Consider the following 22,307-nt stretch of genomic DNA (forward strand, 5'->3'; position numbering starts at 1 on the left):
CCTGCGTCGCGCGAAGACGACGAAGAAGGCAGCTCGTCTCGGCTCGTCGCATGTGTGGAAGTACGGTCTTCATTACATCCGAGACAGTGACAAGAAAGAGGTATACTACTGTCACGAATGTGCGATCGGAAAGTATAAGCAAGAGTTATTTGTGATCAATGGCACGTGGGGAGTGAGAAATCATCTCGAACAGAGGCACCAGATTGATCCACAAAGCGGCGTGAGGAAACGCGGTGCGACACGGGCGTCTGTATTGGAGCAACAGAAAGCGCAGCTGCTAGTAGCAATTTTTCTGGAAAGATACCGTTGAGAGGTTCAAAGAGCTTTTGATTCGTTGGGTTGTGTACTGCCATATTGCTTTCTTCCAGTTGGAGAACCAGTACTTCCGAGAGCTACTCTTCTTTCTGAACCCTGCTCTACTTAATCACCTCCCAAAGGCTGCGAAAACAATTCGAGGTTGGGTTATGGATGCGTTCCTGTCGAAGAAGCAACAGCTGAAAGAGGACCTCCAGCGGTCGCGGAGTAGAATCTCCATCTCCTTCGACCTCTGGACCTCGCCAAACCCGTACGCAATCCTGGGTGTCGTCGCCATGTGGATTGACGCCACCGGCAAGCGACGAAGTACCGTCCTGGGCATGCGACGCGTTCATGGCGAGCACAGTGGCGAGAATCTTGGGTCGACCGTTCTCGAATTATTGACGGAATATGACATTGGCGGAGATCAGATTGGATACTTCATGCTGGACAATGCTTCATCCAATGATACCGCTGTTGAGTTTATACTCAAGGAGCTCTGCCCATGGATGAAGCCGCAACAGCGTCGCCATCGCCGACTGCGCTGCTTGGGTCACATTGTCAACCTCTGCTGCCAGGCGTTTCTCATGGGTCGAAATTGTGAGAAGCATTTGGCGAAGCTTGAAAGCACCACCAGCGCGGAGATTACGTGAAGGTAGAGGAGCTGTGGAAGAAGTTTGGATGTTTAGGCCGGCTCCATAACCTTGTGCGGTACATCCGGCTTACTCCTCAAAGGCGGGAGGAGTTTGCAGCAATTATTATCGGCGGCCATCTCTCCGAATTCGATGGGCTCGAGCTTATCCAGAACAACTCCACACGCTGGAATTCGTGGTTTCATTCGATCACACGAGCGTTAAATGTTCGAGAACGTTTGGAAATCTTCTCAGCTCGTCATGTACCAGGGAGAGGGTCTCAAGGGATTTCGAACTTCAAACTAGATGGACAGCACTGGTTCGAGCTTGAAAAGATCGAGCTCGCACTAAAAGACTTCTTCGCGGCAACTATGCTTGCTGAAGGAAACAAGACATCCCTCGCTGACTGGTTTTCGACTTTGGACTGTCTTCTCCGCGAGATCAACGAGACGAAGGATCACTACCATGACATTCACGAGGAAGACGACGACGACAACTTCACGTGGAGGTATCTCCAGGTTGTGCAGATGCTGCGTGGTCAAAGTGCGAGGAGTATTACAGCAACCGACAACGGAATTGGCAACATCGATTTCCTGAAGATACTGATCTTCCGCCAGCGTATTACGCAGCTCAAGTACTCAATCCGTATCGAAAGTGGGCATGGTTCAGGCAAGAATGGGTTCTTCAGGGCGACGAAGGAAGACAGAAGTGGTATGAAAGCGCACAGCTGGCGGTGAAGCAGCTCTGGGAGACAGAGTATAAGGAAAGTACCCTGTTGAGGCGCTACCACCTCCAGTCAGGAAGGACAAGGATCCAGACCCAGCATTCGATCGGCAGAGGGAACATAAGCGCATTCGCATAGACGGCCCGGCTGCTGCCACCGATCTGTATGAGCAGTATATTTCGACCGACCGGCTGCATGACGAGGAGGCAGGTTGCGATGAGGCCATCGCCTATTGGCTATCCCGTTATGACTCGCAAAGAGACCTCGCCCGCTTCGCTCTGGATCTATTTGCGGTTTCCCCAATGTCAGATGAGTGCGAACGGCTGTTTAGTAGCGCAAAGCTTGGTATAGTTGATCGTCGAGGTAGGCTTAAGGCAGATATCATAGAGGCTTGTGAGTGTCTACGTGCCTGGTATGGGAAGCCTCGGGCTGAGGATAGCGAAGATAGCGGGGATAGCGAGAATGAAAGCGAATAAGCGATCAAGTTGACAGCTAGTAGCCAATACATTTCCCTATTTTTGCAACCCGCCTCATTCTGAGCGGTCTTGGCGGTATTACTGGTATTACCGGTAAGCCATACCGGTAAGGATATCAGCAGGTGGTATGGTATGGTATAGAGGTCATACCATACCATACCGGACCATTCCGATCACTGGGCCCAGCATTAGCTTCGCAAAGACGGTTTGTTGTGTACGTAATGTCGGGTCTTGTCCCAGTTGAAAGAAAGTTTAGTGAGCCAGTCTGTTTGATGTAGGATTTCTGGAGAGATTTGTCGGACGCCCAAGTAGACGGAAGCTCAAATCCTCGGGGCCATGGTGTTGTTGCTGCATTGAGCGTCTGATATCCATACTTGGATATGATTTTCTCGGTAAACTTCTCCTGTGATAGATGTACGCGCCTGTTCGGCCTATCTCTGATGACCGTAAATCCGAGGAAGTCGTTCACTTCACCAAGGTCTTTCAGCTCAAAGAACGATTGGAGCTGCTCCTTGACGTGGAAGACTGTCTCTTTTGTTGGTGCAGCGACTAGCATATCGTCCACATAGAGGATCAGAATGCAGCCTCGCTTTTCGTCCTTGAATAGACAGAGATCCGCGTCAAGGGGCTCGAATCCAAGGGTCTTCAAAATGGGCGTGATTGTGAGAAACCACCAAAGTGGGCTCTTTCGCAGGCCGTATAGAGCTTTCTTCAAAAGACAAACTCTACTTGTACCGTCCTCGTAGCCTTCTGGCTGCATAACATAGATATTCGTGCCCTCAGGTATGTCCGCATTCAAAAAGGCTGTAGCGATGTCGAACTGATAACATTCGAGGTCGAGAATTGCTGTCCATATTAAGAATAAGTCCCTGCACATAGAAATGGGCACCCCCCTGTTTTGGGCACCCCAAAAAAATCACGACCATTTTCAACACCATTAATTCAATCCCTTCTCACTGCCCACCACCGTGCACTACGATACAATCGTCACCTATTTCTGAAACCTCAGCTTCGGTTTCATCAGATTCTTCATTCTCAGCTGCGTTCACCTCCTCCTGCGCCCGTCGTATTGCCTCAATATTGGCGAACCTCGAATTCGGGCTCGTGACCACCCTCTTCCTTTTTTTCGGCTTGACGGCCGCCAATTGTGTTTCCAGTGCCTGAATCTGCAATTGAGCTTTTGCTAAAAGGCCATCCTTCTCGTCAAACCCTTTGTGATCTTCCTGAACAGCAATCTCTTCGTGGGCACGTCGTCGTCTAGCTGGTTGAATTGAACTACCTGAACCTTCAGATCTTGCGAGCGCCTCGGGGTCGACCACGCAATCTGGGATGTGTCTGATTGCCAGTCACTGGTGGGTAAGTGGCTATTGAATGCATTGGCCACATTTTTCGCGTTCTTTTTGCGTCTGTTGCTGTTCTCCAGCAGAAGAGGGCTCAAAGTGGCTTCGCCATCGACACCGGCCACAAACCCGTCGCTTTCCAGCCACCCTTGATGTTTGACACAGTGAGCGCTTGCTCGCGTGCTTTCTGGTAGCAGGAAAGAAAGTTTTGCTTGCCGACTGGGCTTGAATCGGTCAGGAGGCTGAGAAATCCGACCTGTTTGCGGTAGTAGTGCTTAAGAGCGGAGAAGACAGACAAATCGAGCGGTTGCAGCACATGAGAGGTATGGGGAGGTAAGAAAAGAAGGTGAATCTGATGCTGGTAGCATAGATACATGAAGTCAACCGTCTCGTGACTTCCGTGGCCGTCCAATACTAGCAGTCTTCGCTCCGAAGGGTCGGGTGGCTGGGTTCTTGGAATGAACACCTTTCGAGCCACTCCACCGCAGTTTGGTCCGAAGTCCAGCCGTTCTTTGTCGCAGTGAATTGCCAGTCACTAAAAGTACTGAGATCTTCTGGGAACCACTGTTGCTGGACCGATTTGCCCTTGAAAATGACGGGTGGAGGGAGGAAGGTGCCGGCAGCGGACACGCACTCGATGAACGACGTCCAGACCCGAGAACCAGGCGTCTTCTTTTGTACAGATCGTTTTTCAGCACTGCCAACGACCAGGCCATTCTCCCCAAGTCCTTCCATGATGCCTGCTTCATCCATGTTGTACCTGTTCTCCGGCTTAATAGCCAGAATCTCGGGAAGGAAGAAATTGTTGAACCAAGGCCGAATTACCTCGGTAGAAGCGCCGTTGACACGCGCAGAGTCTCTGTGATGGCACTTCTGGGTCCGAACTGCAGGATTTCGTCTTAAAAATGCTTGCATCCAGTGTTTTCCGAGCGGTGTGTGGTCTCCTTTGACGGCGAGCATGCGCTGCGCGAACTGCCTGATCTGCGAGTGAGTGGGAGGAAGGCCCAAGGCGTCCTGAATGAGAATCCATTCGGTAAGTTGCTTTTCCTGTGTCTGAGAAAGCCTCTGAAGAGCAGAAAATGCATCCTTTCTGCATTCGTGACCATGCATGCGATTGTAAAGAGTTGCCCTCGGACGCCCCAATCGCGAGCAGCCTTCTTGGCGGATCCGCCATTTTTTTTAGCAGATTGGATGCGTTTCCGCGGTGAAATTTGCTGTTGAAGTTGACGCAGCCGTTTAGGTTGGGCACCCATCTTGGGTGCCCAAAACAGGGGGGTGCCCATTTCTATGTGCAGGGACTTATTTTGACTGATGTCGTGCTTGCAACGGCAGCATACACATCCTGGACTGCCCAGCTGTCGTGTTCCTCAAAATTCCCACAGACAACCCAGCGGGCTCTGCCGACCAGTTCTCCTGTCGGAAGTTTCTTCTCGTCGAGAACCCATTTTCCGGGAAGTAGTTTTGCATCGTGGGGTAATTCTTCTAGTGTCCATGCACTTCGATCTTGGAGGTACTTGTACTGCTTGTCAAATGCTGGTTTCCACTTCGTCTCCCAATCTGGGGACACTCGAGCCTTTCTGTATGACTTAGGAACGGGTAGCCTTTGCAGCGAGATTGCAAGGCTTTCCGCCTTCATTGCTGTCAAACAAAGTGTTTCTAGACGGTTTATCGGAGAGACTACGTCTGGGGGTAACAAAGCTAAAGCCTGATCTCCCGAATTGCCGCGATGAAGCTTTTGATAGTACCCTGCGGGTCGCTGCGCGTTTTGACGACTCGGTCGAGGTAAACTCACGACCGACGTGGTGTAAGTCTCGCTTGTTTCTGGAGGGATTGGCCGTTCATCAGCCAGTCCGTCAATTTCCTGGCTGTCTTCGGAGTCTGACAGAGTATTCACAGAAGAATCGTGGGATTCATCCAGCTCTTGCGTTATCTCCGGCGTTGGCAGATGATGGTCTTGCGTTTCTTCGATGGACGGACCCTTATCAGTCGTCCTTCCTCCCGGTTCGATGGTTGACAGCGAATCAGATATTCGCTCAACGATGGTTGCTCCAGCTTCTTCTTCTTGAACTTCGTCGAGAAGCGTAGCTTCGTACTCAATTGTATCGACTTCTTCGGCGCTTGCCGACTTTTGTGGTTCCTGGAGGAGTTTCTCGTAAAAGCGAACATCACATGCCCGGACGATTCGATTCCGAGCTGGCACGTAAATGTGGTAAATTTTGCCATGAATGCCTTCCCAGCCAACTAACTTTCCTTCTTCAGCTCTTGGAGCCATCTTCCTGGCCTGTACGCGCCGTTCTTTCTTGATGTGTACGTATGCAACACAACCAAACGTGCGTAGGTGGCGAATGTAGGGTTTGTGAAGTTCCTCGTTAACTCGGAGAAAACTGGCAAAGACCTCATGAGGTGAGAGTCCTTGGTTAGATTTGCACGGAAGCAGGTTAAGAACTTTGACGACGGATTCTTGAGCATAGGGCCACAAGAATTCCGGAAGCTTGGAGTGAATCATGATGCATCGAGCGAGCTGTGTGATCTTCGATCCAGCCCTCTCTGTCAATCCATTCTGTCTGGGTGTACCAGGCACGGTCGGTTTGAGACTGATTCCGTTTGCTTGGGCCCAGGGTATCAACTCTGTTGTCCAGTTGAAAGACACATCATTGTCCATGCCATATTCTTGGACCTGATATCCAGTTGTTCGTTGAATGTAAGCATCAAAATCTTTCGTAGCTTGAAAGAGCTCGTCTTTGTGTCGAAGAAATCGAACCCAATGGTATCCACAATGGGCATCTACTGCGTGCCATGTATAGCGAAATTGGCGATGACCTAGTGGCTTGTTCTCGATGAGGTCGATCCGAACGAGACTCAGCGGTCGGGCTGGTCGCACAGGCGGCGTACGACTGACGATTAGGCAGACTTTGCGAGGTGGCATGTCCTGCAATGGTGTTCCTTTGCTTCCTGTTTGAGATTTTGATCCCTGCCTGTTCACAGGCCTTGAGAACGATTTCTGGCGATGCATGCATCAATCGCTCGTGCATGACTTGATAAGATACTGCCAGGAGCATGTTGCCCTGGTTTTGTTGTCGAGTCGTCGGCATTTCCGATCGGATGACTGCCACATTGTTGATCCAATCGATCATGGCCATCTCCGTCTTGGAGTCCTTGTGGATGATGCAGTCTTTGAAGCCGTCGCGAATCGCTGAAGTTCGAGCCGTCGTCGACAACCACGATGATCCAAACACCCCCGTCTCCACGATCCGCGCCTGGACCCTGGGATGCCTCTTTAGTGTATTTCTCTCCTTCGTTAATCAGCTATTCTCTATCCGACAACCAGCCATTCGATTCGATACGAATATTGCCCAGCTCCTAGCCTTCCCACTCGGCAAAGCTTGGGAGAGGTGGATGCCGAAGTACGAGTTTACCATGCCATTTACCGGCCAGAAGGTCAACCTGAACCCAGGTCGCTTCAACAAGAAGGAACACATGCTTATTGCCATCATGGCCAACACTTCGAGGAGCTTACCTTACACGAACTACATCATTTGGACACAGGTGCTTCCGCAGTACTTCAATCAGCAGTACGCGCGCAACTTTGGGTACATGTTTCTCAACGCCTTCGCGACGAACTTTATTGGCTATGGCCTTGCTGGCCTGACGAGAAGATTCCTCGTCTACCCTTCGTATTGCGTGTGGCCCATGTCCCTCGTCACAATTGCCCTTAACACTGCCCTTCACAACGAAGAAAACCAGTCCGTAATGGGTCCGTTCAAGAAGAAGTGGTCAATGTCGCGCTATCGGTTTTTCTTGTACACCTTTGCGGCCATGTTTGTCTATTTCTGGTTCCCAAACTATCTTTTCCAAGTTCTGTCGTACTTTACCTGGATGACCTGGATCGCACCGGAAAATCTCAACCTGAATATCCTTACAGGCATGCACAACGGCCTTGGAGTAAGCAATGCCTCTAGTCGAGGGACTTTGGACAGTGTTAACGCATATGCAGCTGTTTAACCCGATCCCGACATTTGACTGGAACGTCATCTGCTTTAGCACAGACCCTCTGGTCAGTCTGTTTCGAGCCCCGAAAGCCAATGCCTGTTCTGATCATGTCTCTAGATGATCCCTTCCTTTGCAACCTTCAACGCTGTAGCTGGAATGTTCATTACAGGGCTCTTTGTCCTCGGTGTGTGGTACACCGTACACGAATACTTGGAACACGGGCTTCCTACCCATTAACACCAATCGGGTCTATGACCACTTCGGCAAGCTCTATAACGTCTCTCGAACCCTCGACGATCGCGGCATGTTCGATCTGACCAAGTACATGGACTACTCGGCTCCGCAGGGTGGCGATCTGTTGAAGGCTGTGTAGCGATTGAAGTATTCATTGAAGGTTTTTAAGAAATCAGTGACTAAATACAGAGAAATGCCACCTTAATATATCACTTCCAAGCCACTGTCAGGGGCTCCTCAGAGAGCATTTCAGGGGTTCAGGGGTTCTGATGACCCACTTCAACACTCCCACTCGCTCTGAGGACGGCTCCGACAGACAGGCGAAGCCGCGAAGGTGCTGTGCAGCAGTGTGCTGTTTCCTAGGGCCCTCGCAAAACCCCAAAAAACACCCCCTTTATGGGTGAAAAAGATCGGGAAAGAGTGCGCCAGTTTTTAGGTATCCAACTGACTGCAACTCGTGATAAGTGGCGAGATATAGTACCTTTAGGTAACGTGAAATAGTAATGACCCTTAATGGGGGTAACCTCCTTAATATGCCACTTCCAAGCGGCTGACAGAACCCCCTGGGGGCGCCTTTCGGGGGTCCGGATGACCGACCTCAAACTCGCTCGAAGGGCGGCTCTGTCAGACAGTCAAGGTGCCGTGCAGCGGCGATGATAGTCCCGTCTAGGCCCTCGCTAAAACCCAAAAGCACCTTCGAGGGTAAGAAACACAGGGAAATAGCGCGCCTACGGGTTCGTTGCTTGCAACGCGTGGACTGCGGAGGGATGACCAGATTGATCTCGCGGAGTGGCCATCAGAGCTCCGTCAGTGTGGCTGCCTTCTTGCAGAAGGGTCTTCGCCAAGGGAGGGCCAGATTGATCTCGCGGAGTGGCCTCAGAGCTCCGTCAGTGTGTAGAGGCTTGAGTGCCTAAGGAGGGCTGAAGAAGCCTGTGACACTCCCACTCGATTAGAGGCTGAGCAGTGTGGTGCTTCTAATCGGACTTCTTGACACATAGAGAGTCCGGAAACGGAGGAAGGCATCTCGTGGCAGGGCCTTGGTGAGTCCATCAGCAGGCTGCTTGGTGCCTTCGATCTTGATAAGGCTGACGGTCCCTTCTGCAACCTTCTCTCGGATGAAGTGCCACTTAAGAGAGATATGCTTAGTGCGAGAGTGGTGGTGAGGTTGTTGGCCAGATCTATAGCGCCCTTGTTGTCCTCGTGTATGGCTGTTGGCCCAGCCTGTGTGGGTGGCATAGGTCCTTCATTAGGGAACGCAGCCAGATGGCCTCCTGGGCTGACTGGGTCAGGGCCACATATTCGGCTTCTGTGGATGAGAGCGTGACGCAGGGCTGCCTCTTGGAGGTCCAGCTGATGGCTGCGGAGCCGAGGCTGTAGAAGAAGCCTGACGTGGATCGTCGGGTGTGCAGGTCCGCCGCGAAGTCCGCGTCAGTGTAGCCTTGGATCGGCTGCAGTGGTCCTCGAGGACTAGCACGGAGTCAATGGTGCCCTTGAGATATCTCATGATGCGTTTCACAGCTGTCTGGTGCTGGGGCGTTGGGTTGGCAAGGTGTCTGCAGCAGGCGCCAACGGAGAAGCAGATATCGCTCCTAGTGCCGAGCATCGCATACATCAGTGAGCCTACCCTCTTGGCATAGGCGGCCTGATACTTGGGAGGGGCGTGCCAGCCTTCTGCGGGAGGCTGGAGCGGATCTGCGGCCATAGGGGTGTTCGCTGGGTTGCAGTCTGACATGTTGTAGGTTCTAAGGATCTTTTCGATGTAGGCTCGCTGGGACAGTTCGATCCGACGCCTGGCCCTATCTCTAGTGACCTTAATGCCTAGGTAATGGGAGCAGGGACCTAGGTCAGTCATCTGGAAGCGTTTGCTGAGGGCATCCTTGATCCGTTGGACCTCCGAGGACAGGCTCCAGTGAGAAGTAGGTCGTCGACGTAGATTGCGATGATGCTCTTGCCGCGGACGAAGACGCTGACGTCTGCCGCAATGGGCCTGTAGCCTAGTGTCTCAAGAAACTTGGCGATGGTCTGGAACCAGATGCGAGGCGCCTGCTTGAGCCCATAGATGGCCTTCTTGAGCCTGCAGACGCGGCCAGTGCCGTCTTCGAAGCCCTCTGGCTGCTCGAGGTAGACTTCTTCGTCGATATCCCCGTAGAGGAAAGCGGTCTTGACATCCATTTGCTCGATCTCTAGGTCTTCAGCGGCGGCTATGGCAAAAATTGTTCTGTAGCTTTCTGGCCTGACCACTGAGGCGAAGGTTTCGCTATAGTCGATGCCTTCCAGTTGCTCGTAGCCCATTGCAACGAATCTGGCCTTATGGCGGACAATTTTGCCGTCAGTCCCTCCTTTCAGCCTATAAACCCACTTCCCTCGCAGGGCCTTCCTGCCTGGCGGAAGGTCAGTGAGCTCTCAGGTCTCATTGACCTGCAGGGACTTGATTTCGTCAGCCATAGCGGCGTGCCAGTGCTTGGCGCTGTCTGACTGCATGGCCTGTTTGAAGGTAAGGGGCTCGTGGTCTTCCCATTGCTGTGAGATGGCCATAGCCATTGCGTAGGCGTGATCGAAATTATAGCCGTAGCGCAGAGGGGGAGCTCTTGGTCTGGTGGACCTTCTGACCGACGGCCTGATCGGGTCAGCGGCGGCATGGATGGTTGAGTAAACAGATGGTTCGGGGCTTGTGTCTTCCAGCAGGTCTAGCAGGACACTGTCGTCTCCATACGACACCATGTTGTCTTCAGAGCCGTCAGACAGGTCTAGCGTGGAATCTGGGGTTTGACTATCTTCAGGCTCGGGCGAGAGCGCTGTGGAGGTTGCTGGTGTGTAAATCGGCGTTGTCTCGGCCGTTGTATCGTTGCCGTTGCGGAGTGTCCGAGGCGGGCGTTCGGCTTGCTGGCCTTCCTCCTGGATCAGCTGGTCAAGGCTTTGACCAGTCTTGGACCTCTTGGGTTGTCTCTCGGAGACCGCAGGCTTGGCGATGTGTTCGACAAAGATAACGTTGGGAGACACGAAGACCCTGTTGTTGCTATCAAGCAGGACGTAGTTACAGTGCCCCTGGTACCCTAGCATTCTGCACGGGATACCCTTAGGCTGTAGCTTCCTGCGTTTGGCCGCTGGTAGTAGTGCCCAGGCCTTTGATCCGATGACTCGAAGATGGGTAACATCAGGTTCCTCGCCGTGCCAGGCTTCGTACGGTGTGATAGGTGACTTGGCCGCAGGGGACATATTGCGGACGTAGGTGATGCTCTGGAGCACGTAGGGCCACCATTTGCGCTCGAGGCCCGACCGAATTAGCGTAGGATTGAGCTTCACTTAGGACCCTATGGAAGACCTCGATAGCGCCGTTTTGCTGGTGCTGTTCCGTGGCGGCGTAGATGACCTCGATCGCCTTGTCGGTGCAGAAGGCGTCTAGCAGCTTGGAGCGATTCTCACCTCCCAGGTCCATCCGCACGTAGAGGCACCGCCTGGTAGGCGTCTCATGCTTCTGAAGGAACGCCTAGAGGATTAGGAAGAGGCTGTCTTTGGTTGCCACGCTAAAGGTCCATCCGTACTGAGTGTAATCTAGGATGGCCACCCAGTATCTGCTGCCGTCGTATCCAATGTCTGGAAACGGCCCACAGATGTCAATGTGCAGGCTTTCTAGCGGCCGGGTTCCCTTTCGAATAGAGTGCCTATGCGGTCCTTCCTTGATCTTGCCAATAGCGCAGGCCTCGCACGGGTCTTGTGGCGCTTGGGGTCGCAGTCCAGTGGACATCCCTTGCAGCCTCTTGATGTTGCGCTCGCTGAGGTGGGCCAGTCTCTCATGCCAGATGCGTAGATTAGGATCTTGGACCTGCGAGGTGATCAGGGCAGCTGGATCGCTGCTGACGGCAGAAGGGTTGCTATGACGCCTGATTTCATCAGTAGCTTCGTTCCAGAGGGTCAGGTCAGGATCCTGGGTGCGCAGGCTAGCCAGTGCAGCGTTGATGTCTCTGTTTGGCTCGTCAATCACATAGACACCATTAGCCACAGTGGCCGTCAGCACGATCTGGCCGCCTTTAACGATGGCGGCGTGCTCGCCGTTGCCAGGATCCAGCACTCCTTGCCAAGGGCTGCGACGGACACCAGATTGACGCCTGCGTCAGGGGCACAGAGGGCGTCTTGGAAGGTAAGCAGGTGGTCTTTTCCACAGACCTTCACTGGCAGGTCATATGTGCCGGTGCCCAGGGGAAGGAACTGGGCTCCCTTGGCCCCTGTGTAGGGAAGACCAGTGTAGGGAACAAGGGACCCGAATTTGCTTCGGCGGCAGAAGATGTGCTGTGAGGCGCCTGTGTCGAGGATGTGGATCTGTGAGAGCAGCGTATGCTGAGCCGCCAGTGCTGCCGGATCCAGATCATCACACACTCCCACTGGATTGGCAGCACCAGGAGGGGCGAAGTGTATAGTGCATGAGAAGGTGAAACGGGCATAGCGACGTTGGCAAGAGCCTGTGACTGTGACTGTGGTTGGTCATTGGCTTGGCCTTAACCTAAGAGAAGAAGAAGACAAATTAATAAGGGAATTACTAGGGAGCCCGTCTCTTAAAACTCTTGCTCGTCAAAAGCTTTAAAATTGAGTAGATTCTGTATAAGTGAAGTTGGTCCAATTTGTATGGAGCGGCAACATTTTTGCGGAGCATAAGGGGGGGGTGAGCAGAAGGGGGGGTAAGCATGGTACTTGGGGGATACCGATTTCGATGTAGTGGAAAAGAAGGCCCGAAGAGACGGGACGATGTGGGATGCGGTGCTCCATTTAGTGCAGTTAGACAATATTACTTGCAAATTTCATGCATCTTGTCGAGTGGTGGGTGCTAGCACGGCTAAACAGGGTCGTCGGTGGGTATTGAAAACGGACCGGAGCCTATGACAGCGGTAGCCGCGCCCAGGGTGCTGATCCAGAATCCAGACGTCTCAACAAGCAGTCAGTTTTCAAGCAGTACTGATTACTGATTGATAAGGTTAGGCATACCGGTAGGAGCTAAGCGTTTTCGTGACCAGCACGAGGCAGTCTTTCTCAACAGCCTATAATAGAAGCCCCAATATGTCAATGCACCATGGCCCGATGGACTGAGATCCCTCGCCCTCTAGCTCTCTATGGCCAGGCCCCGTTGGCTTGCTGAAGCCAACACTGCTGGCATTAAGTTCAGCCCCCGATGAGGGGGTTCTGTCACCCTGTCTTTGTCAAAAAGGAGGTACATATTCTCGTCACCTCGTAGATACAAACAGTCTCGCTTGGAGCACAGAGGGGGACCTGGCTGCAGTGTGGCACGAGTCCTGTATCCCAACAGCCGGATGATGGATCCATCTTGTTGCTTTTGAATCCATTTGTAGCCTCACCCATGACACTGCGACCTCGGACATGAGAGAAAAAGACAGTCGGCCGGAATTCCCCACCCCTTCCCTGCGCGTATGTACGGGTGGCCATGACGGCGCCGTTTCATCGTCGTCATTCCGCAACCGTCGTCGACTCGGCCTTTGACGTCTTTTTCCTTCCTCTTCCCCTCCTCTGTACTTCTCCTCTCTCACACTCGATTCCCACCCTCTCTCTTCCCCATAACTTGAGCTTGCCGGTTCGCGGACCGCCCTGGGCCGCCTTTTCCATCTTGACCCGTGCGATCCGCCGCCGCCGAGTCCTTTTTGCTAGTTTGGCGGGACGGTCTGCCGCGGTCCGTTTGGTTTCCGGAGTCCCGTTTCGTGTTTCCGTCGGCCTATTCGCAGTCTCTTGGGCCTCGTCACGGACCTCGTTGTGGTGAATATCTTACCTCTCACCCCCCCTTTCTCCCCGAGAAGGAGGCTCCCACGACGTCGGCCTTGATTCACCATTTGCCTCTGTCTTATATACGTCGTCGGCACGTGTGTGTGAGACAGTGTGTGTGTGAGCGAGCAGGACCATGGCGGCAGCCGAGTTGCCGACCACGGGCGTGCGGCGTTCCACCTTCGAGGAGGACACGACCGACGTCGAGCGAGAAGACGGCTCCGCCAAGCCCCATGATGAAAAGACTGCGGCGAAGACCGGCCCCCGGGACCAAGAGGATCGGGCCGGACCCGACCAAGACCCGGCGTCAACGGCCCGGCCACCGGCAGCGGCAGCGGCAGAGGCCGGGACAGACTCGCCGAGAGCGGGCGCAAGGGCATCGAGACGTTCCTCGTCATGTTCGCCCTCTGCCTGGCCCTCTTCTAGCGGCGCTCGACATGACCATCCTGGCAACCGCAATCCCCACCATCTCGAGCCACTTCGACTCGAGCCTCGGCTATGTGACGGCCCAGCACCGTCACACCCCCTTGCATACATGACCCACATGTTGTTGAGCCAACGGCCCACACGTACGGAAGGCATATTTAGGGAGAGGACACCCAGTTGTGTTGTTCTGTTCTCCTTTCTATTCTTCAGAGCAGAATCTTCGTAATAGAGTCCACAGCCTTCTGGCTCAGTCCGTGACCGTCACACTATTCTGCTCTCTCACAACCATGCCATCGCTGACGAGCGATTCATAAATACGCCACGACCAAACCACGCCATCGCTGCCGAGCGATTCAAAAATACGTCACGACCGAACCATGTTATCGCTGCCGAGCGATTCATAAATACGCCCAAGATCGAACCATGCCATCGCTGACGAGCGATTCATAAATACGCCACGACCAAACCACGCCATCGCTGCCGAGCGATTCAAAAATACGTCACGACCGAACCATGTTATCGCTGCCGAGCGATTCATAAATACGCCCAAGATCGAACCATGCCATCGCTGCCGAGCGATTGATAAATACGCCCACGACCGAACCACGCCATCGCTGCCGAGCGATTCATAAATACGCCCAAGATCGAACCATGCCATCGCTGCCGAGCGATTGATAAATACGCCATGAACAAGACCACGACCAAGACTAAGACAAGGAAGCAGCCAAGAGATCAGGTTCAAGAATTGTGCGGCAGCTTTACGGCGGTTCCACGACGAATATCCCGAGGCACCAGGACCGCCTGTACGATTGGGCAATTGGCAGAATGGCTGCTAGCAGCAGCGGAAGACAGGTGGGCAGAGAGTCACGACGATGACAACAAGGCTGTCAGCCGTGGGTATGAGCGACGCCGACGGCGACGACACTCGTGAGGAGCCATCTCCACCGTTGGTGTTCGACGGCTTTAAGGGGGGGGTAGTGTGACGGCCCAGCACCGTCACACCCCCTTGCATACATGACCCACATGTTGTTGAGCCAACGGCCCAAATGCCAGAGGTGGTGCCCCTGGCGGATGTGAGGGCGGGTCCAGATCCAGCTAGCCCGTCGCCATCGACGCGTCCGACGCGAGGGATGACGCCCAGCGGACGAGTGCAAGATACGTTGCAATCACTGGAAAATGCGTCCGCAAGGGCTTCGAAGCGAATCACGACGCGAACGACGCGAGTCACGTCAGTGGGCAATGATGGCGAAAGAAGCGACGAAGTGAAGTCACGCAGCAATGTGGAGACCGCCAAATCGATGATGCAGAGAGTCCTGGAGACGCTGGGGAAGATGGGCAGTGAAATGGTGGAGCTGAAACATCGGGTATCCGAGCAAAACGACATGATCAGGAAGTTGAACGCCACTGTCTACAAGCAAAGCACCATCATTCAAGGACAGGAAGATCTCATCCGAGGCTTGGAGGTCCAAGTCCAGGAATCAAGGAAGAGTTTCAACGCAAGAGCGATGAGCACGACGCGGAATTAAAACGGGGACATCGGGATCTTCAGAGAGAGTTGCCGCTGTGAAAGAGCAATTGGCCCAGCTCACGCAGAACCTGAATGCTTCGGGAGGTGACTCTGTCGAGCGGCACTCGAGCAACGTTTGCCGACATTGCGCGTACACTGCCAGCGAGCCCGCCGACCAGTCTATCCAGCGTAGCTGTCCCAAGAAAGCAGCAGACAGCCAGCGATCCTCTCCACTGTACCATCGACACATCTCGCGTCAGCGAGTCGAAGAAGAACAACGCGCAAATCGGATCAATTCGCCAGGCCATCGAGACTGAGATGAGAGCGATGAACGGACAAGAGACCTGGAGGTGCGCAGCAGTCGTGAGAGAGTCCCGGAATGCCGACCGAGTCAAGATCGTCTGCAGAGACGAAGCCGAGCTTCAGATGGTCAAAGAGGCTGCGCAGAAGACAGCCGTGGAAGGTTCGCGAGTTATGCGAGACCAGCTGTATCCGGTCCGAGTCGACAACGCCAACCGCACAGCAATCCTTGACGCGGAAGGCAACGTTCTGCCTGGAGCGATCGAGGCCTTGAGTGCCGAAAACAGAGTGACCATTGGCAAGATTTCCTGGTTGAGCAAACGAGAGTCTGGCAAAGCGTACGGATCCATGGTGGTGTATGTCACCAAGAAACGCGACGCAGAAAGGCTTCTGGAAGGGTACTAATTTGACCTAGCGGGAGAGTCAGCCACCACCTATGTATTCGAGCCAAGAACGGGACCAATCCAATGCTTCAACTGCCAGGAGATCGGTCACAAAGCATATTCATGCAAGAAACAGCGGACATGCGGCAAGTGCGCAAACGTTGGGCATCACCACCGGGAATGCACCGCGATTGAACCAAAATGTGTCCCGTGTGGCGGACCGCACGAGTCATTCAGCTGGAAGTGCAGGATGAGGAATCCGAGCAGTGATGCTTGAGTCCCTCCGCATCCTACAGCTGAATGCACACAAGAGTGATGTGGTGCAGCAGAGTCTGATGAACGACGAAGACCTAAAGGATTTTGCCGCACTGGCTATATCTGAGCCACATGCGCGCAATATCGACGGAAAGGTGGTGACGAGTCCTACGGGACACCATAACTGGACAAAGATGATACCGACGTGTGTTCGTGATGGCCTATGGCCGATTCGCAGCATGCTCTGGATCCGAAGTGACCTTGAGGCGGAGCAAGTGCCTGTGCCGTCGGCCGATCTCACAGCAGCGGTACTCCGACTTGAGGGAAGGGAGGTGATGGTGGTGTCAGTGTATGTGCAAGGAAAGAACGACGAGGCGCTGACGAACGCGATGGAACTATTGCGCGACGTGATCGATCGCTTCCGCAATGGGACAGGGAGACGTACCGATGTGGTTTGGCGGGGACTTCAACCGCCACGACCTCCTCTGGGGCGGAGATGAAGTGTCAGCGAGCAGACAAGGGGAGGGCCAGCCCATCATTGACCTGATGGACGACTTTGGTCTTAGCAGCCTTCTCCCGAGAGGAACGAAAACGTGGCAAAGGTCGGACGAGGAGAGCACCATCGACTTGGTGCTGGCATCGGCGGAACTGGCGGACGAGTTGACATCCTGCGTGATTCATCCAACAGAGCACGGATCAGACCATAGAGCGATCCAGACGACCTTCGACATTCGAGTGCCGGAGCGTACCTTTCCGCAGCGCCTGATGCTCAAGAACGCGCCGTGGATCGCCATCGCAACCAGGGTCGAGGACGAGCTTCGGCCTCTTCCGTGGACTGTGGGGGTGCAGACGCAGGCGGATCAGCTCATGCGGGTGGTCACCAAGGCGCTTCGAGATCTGACTCCTCGAGCCCAGCCGCCGCCATACGCGAAGCGATGGTGGACAAAGGACCTGACGCGACTCCGTCGGACGTACACGTATTGGCGCAATCAAGCAAGGGCGCAGCGAAGAGCCGGTCAATCGCGTCCGGATCTGGAGCAGCGCGCCAAGGAGGCTGCGAAGGAGTACCACGACAATTTGCGGAGACAAAAGAAGGCCCATTGGGATGACTTCGTCATCGAAGGAGCAACATCTGGAGGGCTGCCAAGTATCTGAAGCCTGGTACGGAGATGACGGATGACAAGGTGCCCCCGCTGAAGAGAGCCGACGGTTCGATCACCGAAAGCAAGGGCGAGCAAGCCGAGGAACTCCTGAGCACCTTCTTTCCGCCTCTGCCAACGAGGATCGAGCCGGAGGGTGAACGTCCGCAGAGAGAAGAAATAGCCATGCCAGACCTCACCTTGCAAGAGATTGAGGAGAAGGTGATGGCGGCGAAGCCCTGGAAAGCGCCTGGTGAGGATGGCCTTCCTGCGATCGTGTGGAAGAAGCTCTGGCACGTGGTCAAGCACCGGGTGTGGACGCTCTTCAGCTCATCGTTCCGAGAGGGCGTCGTGCCTCATCAATGGCGAACGGCCAAGATCATCCCTCTGAGGAAACCAGATAAAGGAGACTACACCCTGGCCAAGGCGTGGCGACCGATTTCTCTCCTGTCGACGCTTGGCAAGATTCTGGAGGCAGTCGTCGCGGAACGTATCAGCTATGCAGTCGAGGCTCAAGGGCTTTTGCCCGCGAACCACTTTGGTGCACGGAAGCGCAGGTCCGCAGATCAAGCACTCGTGCTTCTGCAGGAGCGAATCTACAAGGCCTGGAGAACGGGCAGAGTGCTCAGCCTCATCAGCTTTGACGTCAAAGGCGCATACAACGGAGTGTGCAAAGAGCGAATGCTCGAAAGGATGAAAGCCCGAGGCATCCCGAGTCGACTGGTCAATTGGATAGACGCATTCTGCTCGGGACGGACCGCGTCGGTGGTTGTCAACGGGCACACATCCGAGCAACAAACCCTGCCGCAGGCCGGCCTACCCCAGGGATCTCCTCTGTCGCCAGTGGCTTATCTTTCTTCAACGCAGACCTGGTGCAAAGACGGATCAGTAATAACGGTGGCTCCATCGCCTTCGTGGACGATTACTCTGCCTGGGTCACGGGGCCAACGGCAGAGTCAAACAGAGATGGTATCCAGTCGATTATCGATGATGCGCTTGATTGGGAGAAGCGCAGCGGCGCCACATTTGAAGCAGAGAAGACATCCTTCATCCACTTCACACGCATCGCGGAGCGTGACAGCGACCTGCCTCTCATCATCAAAGGAAACGATGTCAAGCCGAAGAGCAACGTGAAGCTGTTGGGAGTCATCATGGACAAAGCGCTTCGCTTCAAGGAACACATCGCCAGAGCGGCCGCCAAGGGGCTGGCCGCGGCCATGTGCTTGAAACGACTGAAGATGGCTTCGCCACGGATGGCGAGGCAACTGTTCGTCGCGACCGTGGCGCCAGCCATGGACTATGCCTCAAACGTGGTCGCACGCGTGCGGGGTGAAAGAAGCGGTGTGGATTGGCAGGGCCCAGCGAATCGGAGCCCAGGCTGTCACGGGAGGCTTCCGCACGGTGGCAACGGCAGTGGCCGAGGCCGAGGCCGGCGTGCAATCGTTCCGAGAACGGCATGCTCAAGCGGCAGCGAAATTCTGGATAAGGATGCGGACGCTCCCGAAGACGCATCCTCTGACATCGTTGAGGCTCAAACTGAACAGGAGGTATGCGTCGCCAATGCAGAAGCTCGCCTCGGCGATGGGAAGAATAGATACCAAGCGCCTGGAAGTCATCCACGAGTTCGCACTGGCGCCGTGGGACGAACGAGTGCAGGCAACGGATGAGACAGACCGAGTGGAGGTGCTGAAGTCGGATGACCCGGAGGACATCACTATTGCGACGTCCAGCTCGCAAAGGAAAGGCAAGGTCGGGTTGGGAGGCGTCGTTCGGGATGCTTCCCGCGACAGCGTAGACGAAGTGCTGGCCAGCTACTCCGTCACCTCGGCTCCAGTGATGAGCAGAATGCCTACACAGCAGGACTCGAGGCAATCGCCACGGCTCTGAGGTGTGTACCTCTCGGTCTTCATGACCGAGATCTCACGGTTGTGACGAGCAACCGCTCTGTCCTGCAAGTCATCGGGCGGCCACGGCAACAGTCTGGTCAGTGCACGATACGGGCGATATACGGATCTGTTGAGTATCTGGCGAAAAGAGGCTGCAGAGTCAGACTTCGTTGGGTGCCTGCAAAGAATGAGGAGTTCACCCTTGGGCCACAGGCCAAAATGCAAGCGAAAAGAGCGACGCGAGACGAGTGCATCGCCGAACCAGCAACGTTTCAAGCAAGATCAACGACGTTACGACTGCTGCTCAACGAAAACGCTCGCGTTCGTCAGATCCCGGAAGGGGTTGGAAAGCACTCAAAGCGCATCGATAAGGCATTGCCGGGCAAGCACACCCGCAAGTTGTACGACGAGCTAACAAGAAAGGAATCCGAAGTGTTGATACAACTTCGAACTGGCAAATCGCGGCTGAATAGCTACCTCTGCAAAATCGGGGCGGTGGAATCGGATGAGTGCACTTGTGGGCAGTCTGCAGAAACAGTGGAGCATTTCCTCTTTCGATGCAGAAGATGGACGGTACAACGAGAGACCATGCTGCGATATGCGCGCGGAAAGGTGGGAGACTTGTCTTTCTTCCTAGGAGGCAAGGCAGAGTCAGACGACGACAAGTGGCAACCTGATATTGGGGCTGTGCGTGCGACGATACAGTTCGCATTGGCGACAAAACGCTTCAGTATGGACCGTTAACGGGCCATGTACTGATCAAGAACAACCATACTAACACAACAGCCTTCAACTTGGCAGACCGCGCTTCAGTCGCTGAAGGTAGGACGCTGAACACTTGGAGAAACTGACCTTCAAGCAGGCCTGTCATGTCACAGCGAACGAGGCTGGAAACAGATGGAAAGAAGCGTTGGGCTTTAGGTGAGGAGAAACCATGTATAGTAGGTACGTAGCTTAGCGTAGTGGCTCTATGGGGGAACCCTTCGGGCGTAATACAACCAAAAAAAAAAAAAAAGGCACACGTACGGAAGGCATATTTAGATAGGGATCGAAAGGAGGAACAATGCCGCGGAAGAGCAAGAACAGCACCAAGCGCAACTCGAACCAATTCGAGTTGCTCGATGACGAGGAAGACGGTACGAACGACAATGTGGCCTGTAGCATCGTGGCCAATTCGACAAGCGCGGCCGACGCGACAAGGACCAGCGCCCGCGGTCGCCCTCTGAAACCGACGCTGCAATTCGACCCTGAACCGCGCCCATCACGAAAGAAATCCGCCGTCCCGAAAGCGAAACCGACGAATGCCGACCCCAATGCCAACGAGGATTCATTGGCGCGAATCGAAGCTCTCCTGAAACGCGTCGAGGAGCGGGCCGAAAGGGCGGAGAAACGCGTCGAGTCTCTGGAAGAGTTCATTCGAAACGAGCTCTTCCCACGCGTCGCTAGCCCTCCGGAGTCCGCCACCCAAAGGGCGCCTCATCAGCAACAGCAACAGCACCTGCCACTTTCGCCACCACCTCTCCAGTCCCAGGGCCACTGCCTGGCATTGGCTTAGACGTGAGTCGGGTCCTAGACAGCGACATAAAGGAAGGCAACGCCGGCACTATTCGTCGGCGCGCGAACGCTGCCCTCGAGAAGTTGGGTGTGACCTGTCTGGGCGTCAATTCTAAGGAAAAGGGCGTTTTCGGCTTCTCTTTCGAGAGACGGACGTCGATAAAGTACGGCAGAACGACACCTGGATAAAGACACACTTCGACAAGGGAACGCTATATGGGGAACAGTGGTACCTCTACGGGTTGATAGAGCCCATCGTGGGGTTGCGACGGATGATATCGGATGCGCCGTGTTTGAGCGGATGAACGGGGTGAAAGTGCACAAGATGCGATGGCTCGGGACAGCGTCTGTCGACAAGGAATACCGCTCTCTGGTGGTACACCTGGATAAGAAAGAGGAGGTGGACAGGTTGCTTGCACAACGAACGGTTGAGATGGCGAATGGCGAGTGTGCATACACGCGACCATTTGTTCAGGGACTTCAACCAGCGAGATGCTACCGTTGCCACCTCTACGGACACTTGCATTATCGCTGCAAGGCGCCAGCTCCGATCTGTGGACAGTGCGCCCAACCGGGCCATTCTGCGTCGACTTGCACCTCGGACGTTTTTAAGTGTGCAGCGTGCGGTGGAAAAGGAGCACACAAGGCTACAGATCCTGGGTGCCCGGTATATCGCCGGGAACTCGCCAAGTTACGACCGTCGCCCTACTAACATACATCCTCTGTCTTAACCTTTTCTTTTCAGCACAAACCTCTACCTATACCTGTGGTTGCCCCACAGCTGGTAGGTTAGCTACACCGGACGGCTAAAGGCAGGTGGACTCTTCGTCAAATGCGGCGGAGGAGAGTGGTCTGTACCTCATCAGACAGGCTCCAGAATTGGAAAGGGACAGGTCAAGTGAGCAAGAGACGGATTGAAGGATGTAAGAGAAATTCAGGATTAGATCGGGACGAATTCCTTGGGCTCGGAACCGAGTATTGGACAGCTCTAGATTAGGCTTAGCGAGTCTGACGCAGTGCCTCTGACTATTGTCAATGGCGGAATATATTAAAAAAAAAAGGCATATTTAGGGAGAGGACACCCAGTTGTGTTGTTCTGTTCTCCTTTCTATTCTTCAGAGCAGAATCTTCGTAATAGAGTCCACAGCCTTCTGGCTCAGTCCGTGACCGTCACAGGCTATGTCTGGATCGGCAGCGCGTACCTGCTCGGGAACGCCACCTTCGTGCCGGCCTGGGGCAAGATCTCGGACATATTCGGCCGCAAACTCGTCCTCATTAGCGCCGTCGTTATCTTCTGGATCGGCAGCCTGCTGTGCGCTGTCAGCAATAGCATAGGCATGCTCATCGCCGCGCGCGCCGTCCAGGGCGTCGGCGGCGGCGGCACCATTGTTTTTTGAATTGCGC

The 22,307-nt window shown here is 54.4% G+C and overlaps 8 protein-coding genes across 8 annotated transcripts; 6 read left to right on the forward strand and 2 right to left on the reverse strand.

Annotated features, from left to right (window-relative positions):
• Positions 1 to 464: 464 nt before the first annotated feature.
• On the forward strand, positions 465 to 947 carry HRG_08516 (restless-like transposase; the record flags this gene model as incomplete). Its single annotated transcript, XM_044866987.1, has 1 exon — positions 465 to 947. The coding sequence occupies one exon, from the start codon at positions 465 to 467 to the stop codon at positions 945 to 947; it is 483 nt and encodes a 160-aa protein (XP_044717874.1).
• A 5,651-nt stretch (positions 948 to 6,598) lies between these two features.
• Positions 6,599 to 7,829, forward strand: HRG_08517 (OPT oligopeptide transporter protein; the record flags this gene model as incomplete). Its single annotated transcript, XM_044866988.1, has 4 exons — positions 6,599 to 7,408; positions 7,461 to 7,520; positions 7,574 to 7,654; positions 7,725 to 7,829. The coding sequence occupies 4 exons, from the start codon at positions 6,599 to 6,601 to the stop codon at positions 7,827 to 7,829; spliced, it is 1,056 nt and encodes a 351-aa protein (XP_044717875.1).
• Positions 7,830 to 9,538: 1,709 nt separating this feature from the next.
• Positions 9,539 to 9,982, reverse strand: HRG_08518 (reverse transcriptase (RNA-dependent DNA polymerase) domain-containing protein; the record flags this gene model as incomplete). The annotated part of the gene is made up of 1 exon (XM_044866989.1): positions 9,539 to 9,982. One exon carries the CDS (start codon positions 9,980 to 9,982, stop codon positions 9,539 to 9,541), a length of 444 nt encoding a protein of 147 aa, XP_044717876.1.
• Positions 9,983 to 10,093: 111 nt separating this feature from the next.
• HRG_08519 (GAG-pre-integrase domain-containing protein) lies at positions 10,094 to 12,129 on the reverse strand (the record flags this gene model as incomplete). The annotated part of the gene is made up of 4 exons (XM_044866990.1): positions 10,094 to 10,927; positions 11,001 to 11,165; positions 11,211 to 11,772; positions 12,065 to 12,129. The coding sequence occupies 4 exons, from the start codon at positions 12,127 to 12,129 to the stop codon at positions 10,094 to 10,096; spliced, it is 1,626 nt and encodes a 541-aa protein (XP_044717877.1).
• A 3,350-nt stretch (positions 12,130 to 15,479) lies between these two features.
• On the forward strand, positions 15,480 to 16,091 carry HRG_08520 (reverse transcriptase; the record flags this gene model as incomplete). The annotated part of the gene is made up of 1 exon (XM_044866991.1): positions 15,480 to 16,091. The coding sequence occupies one exon, from the start codon at positions 15,480 to 15,482 to the stop codon at positions 16,089 to 16,091; it is 612 nt and encodes a 203-aa protein (XP_044717878.1).
• A 659-nt stretch (positions 16,092 to 16,750) lies between these two features.
• On the forward strand, positions 16,751 to 19,350 carry HRG_08521 (endonuclease-reverse transcriptase domain-containing protein; the record flags this gene model as incomplete). Its single annotated transcript, XM_044866992.1, has 6 exons — positions 16,751 to 17,388; positions 17,448 to 17,775; positions 17,842 to 18,178; positions 18,331 to 18,432; positions 18,499 to 18,773; positions 18,841 to 19,350. The coding sequence occupies 6 exons, from the start codon at positions 16,751 to 16,753 to the stop codon at positions 19,348 to 19,350; spliced, it is 2,190 nt and encodes a 729-aa protein (XP_044717879.1).
• Positions 19,351 to 20,412: 1,062 nt separating this feature from the next.
• On the forward strand, positions 20,413 to 20,904 carry HRG_08522 (uncharacterized protein; the record flags this gene model as incomplete). Its single annotated transcript, XM_044866993.1, has 1 exon — positions 20,413 to 20,904. The coding sequence occupies one exon, from the start codon at positions 20,413 to 20,415 to the stop codon at positions 20,902 to 20,904; it is 492 nt and encodes a 163-aa protein (XP_044717880.1).
• A 324-nt stretch (positions 20,905 to 21,228) lies between these two features.
• HRG_08523 (major facilitator superfamily domain-containing protein) lies at positions 21,229 to 22,300 on the forward strand (the record flags this gene model as incomplete). The annotated part of the gene is made up of 3 exons (XM_044866994.1): positions 21,229 to 21,311; positions 21,379 to 21,593; positions 22,080 to 22,300. 3 exons carry the CDS (start codon positions 21,229 to 21,231, stop codon positions 22,298 to 22,300), a joined length of 519 nt encoding a protein of 172 aa, XP_044717881.1.
• Between the last annotated feature and the right edge of the window lie 7 nt (positions 22,301 to 22,307).

The sequence above is a fragment of the Hirsutella rhossiliensis genome, assembly GCF_020360975.1.
Source record: "Hirsutella rhossiliensis strain HR02 chromosome Unknown scaffold00010, whole genome shotgun sequence".
NCBI classification, from domain to species: Eukaryota; Fungi; Ascomycota; class Sordariomycetes; order Hypocreales; family Ophiocordycipitaceae; genus Hirsutella; species Hirsutella rhossiliensis.